Here is a 4,087-nt window from a genome sequence, read left to right as displayed (position 1 = left end):
TCCGATTGAGTGCAGGAAGCTCCTGCAGCCAGTTGGAATCCATGCCTTGGTTTTTGAATGGTTCTGGGAGTTGAACGGACTTCTGGAACGGATTAAGTTCTACAGCCAAGGTATACTGCATTAAAATGTATACTGCATATTTCACAAAAAGGTAATAGGCAGCATCCATAATAGGAAGCTTCCTAGGAACAGCAATATAGGAGGGGAAGTCATCCATCCATCTCTAGGATTTGACAAGGCAACATCTCAAGGAAGAAAATGACCATCCTTCCTCTAGTACGATGTGAATAATTTTATGCTGTCTTCTGGTGCAAACTCATCATTGTCAATCATATGCTTTCTTCCAGTTTCACCTTCGTAACTCCACCATGGTTGACTGTGGTCCATCGTGTGCCGTCCCATCCTGTGCCTCCACCCCCACTGTTGGCTTTGGATCAGCTGGAGGTCTTGGCTGGGGAGGCTGGGGACAAGGAGGTCTTGGCTGGGGACAAGGAGGCCTTGGCTGGGGACAAGGAGGCCTTGGCTGGGGACAAGGAGGTCGTGGCTACGGTGCTGTTGAATCATCTGGCAGTCTTGGCACTCTGGCTGGGGTCAGGCCTTCCTGCATCAACCAGATCCCACCAGCCGAAGTTGTGATTCAGCCACCCCCAACTGTGGTGACCATCCCAGGGCCAATTCTGTCAGCAAGCTGTGAGCCTGTTTCTGTGGGAGGCAACACACCATGTGCAGTTGACCAGTGCGGTTATGGTGGCTGGGGCTATGGCCTGGGAAGACGGGGCTTCCTGAGGAATAAAAGTCTCATTGGGCGTCGTGCTAGCACCTGTGGATATCCCTGTTAAATTGAGAGGAACTTGCCATATGTCCCAGGAATTTACAACTGCAAGACCCATGGAATTACTGGCATAACTTTCCATTTATCTCAAAGGCTGAGGTGTCCATCTGAATTAAACAGGAATAAGAGATCAACAGCTATGCTAGGAATCCAGCCTATAGCGGTGTTTGATATTCTTCCTTTTAGAACAAAATTTGATGCTTCTACACTAATTCTACCAACATCCCCATTTAGGCTAAGGCCATATTTTTTAAAAAGACAAACATGCATCTAATTTATACTGATGACAGCACTTCCTCTTCACTCTCTATAATAGCCTGGAAATTGTAGTTTGGTGGGCAGACTGATTATTCTCTCTTAAGGAGCCATAGTTTCATCAAAACCCATTTCCCAGAATTCCCTGGGGAAAGGTACTTCTAGATGATTTTGCACATCTTAAGGCCCCCCTTCCCACTAAAATATATTTCAACCCAATTTTGTAAACCTATTCTAAATCTCTGAATGAATTGAATTCCATTTGTTCATGTTTGTATTCTGCATCTTGTCTTGCTTGGAAGGAAAAATGACCAGTGTCCAAACTGCTTCTGTTCTTTCTTTATTTCTTTTTTCTTGAATTAAACCTTTTGTTGCATTCAAAACATCTGGCTTCTGGATTTTGATTTTATATTGCATTGCCGTCCTCGTTTTACAAACAAAATGAAAGTTTAGCCAGCCATTAATCAAACACCCCTTTTGCTGTACAACCTGTGATGTGGTAAAACAATCTGATTCATTTTGCATTTAAATATGGACCTATCAGATTCGTACTTACTGAAATAATATTTGAATAAAAGTACATCGATCCTCCAAAATTCTCTGGATTTTGCAATGCAGCCCTCCAGCCAAATAATGGGTACAAGAAATACATACACTTTGGTCAGATGTGCATTAAAAAATGCACCCAACAGTGAAAATAACATGCAAAAATTAAATATATTAATGGAAAATTGCTTGTTAAAGATGTTCATATTAGGCAATAGGAGGAATTATGAGGAAGATTAAGGATAATGTGAAAGCAGATGTTGATGGATTTTTAGGAATAGTTTTTAAAGTAGGTAACTTGATTAATCACAAATTGATGTGGAAGTGTGGAGAACTGAACTTAAGATTGGTAGAATGAGACATTGAGAGAAACAAAAATTGATATACTGTATTTTTCCGTGTATAACATGCCCCCGCGTATAGGTCACCCAAAAGACCTACACACACATCAAAAAAAACAACCTTCCGCTGTGCCATTATTGCAGGCCCGGCCATGCTGCATGCTGCGAGGGCGGGGGCGCTGGAGCGATCTCCACGCCTCAGCGCCAGGGCGCCCGACCTGCTTGAGACAGCCCTGCATCATTGGCAGAAGCCGCCAATCGCCTGACCAATCGCCACAGAGAGAACAAATCAACAACAGCCCTTGTCACAGTCACCAATCACACTCACAATAGCCGCTGACAACCTCCAGCTCGCGGCAGCAACAAATCAAATGCCCCCCCTTCACACGCTCCCTGTGGGGAGAAGGCTATTGGTCACTTCTCCTACCTAGGCAGTTACCTTTCCACAAGGGCCAACTTTGATGCCGAAATCCAGCATCGCCTGAGCTCTGCGAATGAGGCTTTCTCCCGATTGAAGTGCAGAGTGTTTGAGGACCGGGACATTCGCAGGGAAACCAAAATGTTTTTTTTACAAAGCTATAGTACTACCAACCTTACTATATGCTTGTGAAAAATTGACCACTTATAAATGCCATCTCCAACTCCTCGAAAGATTCCATCAATGGTGTCTCCGGAAAATTTTACACATCACTTTGGAAGACAGGCGAACTAATATCAGTGTACTGGAAGAAGCAAAGATCACCAGTGTTGGAGCAATGATTCTTCAACATCAACTTCGTTGGACTGGTCATGTTGTGCGGATACCTGATGATCGTCTTCCAAAGCAACTACTCTATTCCGAACTTAAAAATGGAAAGCGTAATGCTGGTGGTCAACAAAAGAGGTTTAAAGACTGTCTCAAGGCAAATCTTAAAAAATGTAGTATAAACACTGACAACTGGGAAACACTGGCCTGTGAGTGCTCCAGTAGGAGAACAGCCTTTACCAAAGGTGTCATGGGCTTTGAAGAAACTCGATCGCAGGACACAAGGGAGAAATGTGCTAAGAGGTAAATCAACATCGTGATCAACTCCCGCCTGGAAACCAATGTCCCCACTGTGGAAGGACGTGTGGATACAGAATTGGCCTCCACAGTCACTTACGGACCCATTGTTAAAACCGTGTTTATGGAAGACAATCTTTGTTGGCTACAAGTGATCGAAGAAGAAGAAGAAGATTTTCAAAAAGAAAAAAAAATCACCTGGGTCTTCTTCAGTGACTGCAGAGCCATACAGGGGCTCTCGCATCATGATTTGCATACTTCAGAAGAATCTGCACAGTAGATCTCGAGTTTTTAAATGTTGCATATAAAATAAACATATACCAAAATTTACCAGAAGGGGGAGAGTTGTTACTGTGCTCAGATCCTGCAGACCAGTTTTCCACTGGGCCAACCTTGAAACCACTGATGAGATCCCTGCCTTGGAGGGGTTGGGCTAGTTGACCTTTGGGGTACCCTTCCAACTCTGAGCCATGGGTCTGATCTAGAAGACTCTTCTTATGGCTAACAATGACAGAGGGCTCTTGCCTTCATGCCCTGCCTGTGGGTTTCCTGGATAAATCTTATTTGCCACTGTTAGAACAGGATGCTGAACTAGATGGGCCACTGGCCTAATCCAGTGGTGCTCTTCTGACATTTTTAACCATGACCATGCTTCCCTGGACACAGTGGCACAGCGAGGGGGAGCGCGGGGGGGGGGGGCTTCCCCAGAATTCCCCACAATTGTTAGGGGAAAGCACCCAGTGCTTCCTCAATACAGCTGTACACTTCTGCATGAAATTTGCAGTGGAATTCTCCAGCTAAGTCCAAACATGCCTATACTAGGCTCAGTGTGCTTTGTAATGCCTATATTAGAGCAACAATATATATACGGATCTGCAACCTATGTTGGCCTGGGCAGGATCCCAAGGGGGTGGGGGGATGGGCTTCCAGCACTTTCTCCCAGGACCATGTGCCATGTCCGCTAAAGCAGCGTTTCTCAACCGCTGTTCCGCGGCACACTAGTGTGCCGCGAGATGCTGGCTGGTGTGCCGCGACGTGCGGCGACGAGAAGGGCGATTTGCTGCCTTGTCA

The 4,087-nt window shown here is 45.2% G+C and overlaps 1 protein-coding gene across 1 annotated transcript; it reads left to right on the top strand.

Moving 5' to 3' along the window:
* The first annotated feature begins 368 nt into the window (after nucleotides 1-368).
* On the top strand, nucleotides 369-839 carry LOC118075577 (keratin, type II cytoskeletal 1-like). The gene has a single exon (XM_035097629.1). The coding sequence runs from the start codon at nucleotides 369-371 to the stop codon at nucleotides 837-839; it is 471 nt and encodes a 156-aa protein (XP_034953520.1).
* The last annotated feature ends 3,248 nt before the right edge of the window (nucleotides 840-4,087 follow it).

The sequence above is a fragment of the Zootoca vivipara genome, chromosome 17 (assembly GCF_963506605.1).
Source record: "Zootoca vivipara chromosome 17, rZooViv1.1, whole genome shotgun sequence".
NCBI classification, from domain to species: Eukaryota; Metazoa; Chordata; class Lepidosauria; order Squamata; family Lacertidae; genus Zootoca; species Zootoca vivipara.
Note: the sequence above shows the minus strand (reverse complement) of the source record. Positions and strands in the feature narration are given on the sequence as shown.

What these genes read in the sequence shown, in the direction of transcription:
- LOC118075577 (XM_035097629.1), top strand. Translation starts at nt 369, where the DNA reads ATGGTTGACTGTGGTCCATCGTGTGCCGTCCCATCCTGTGCCTCCACC.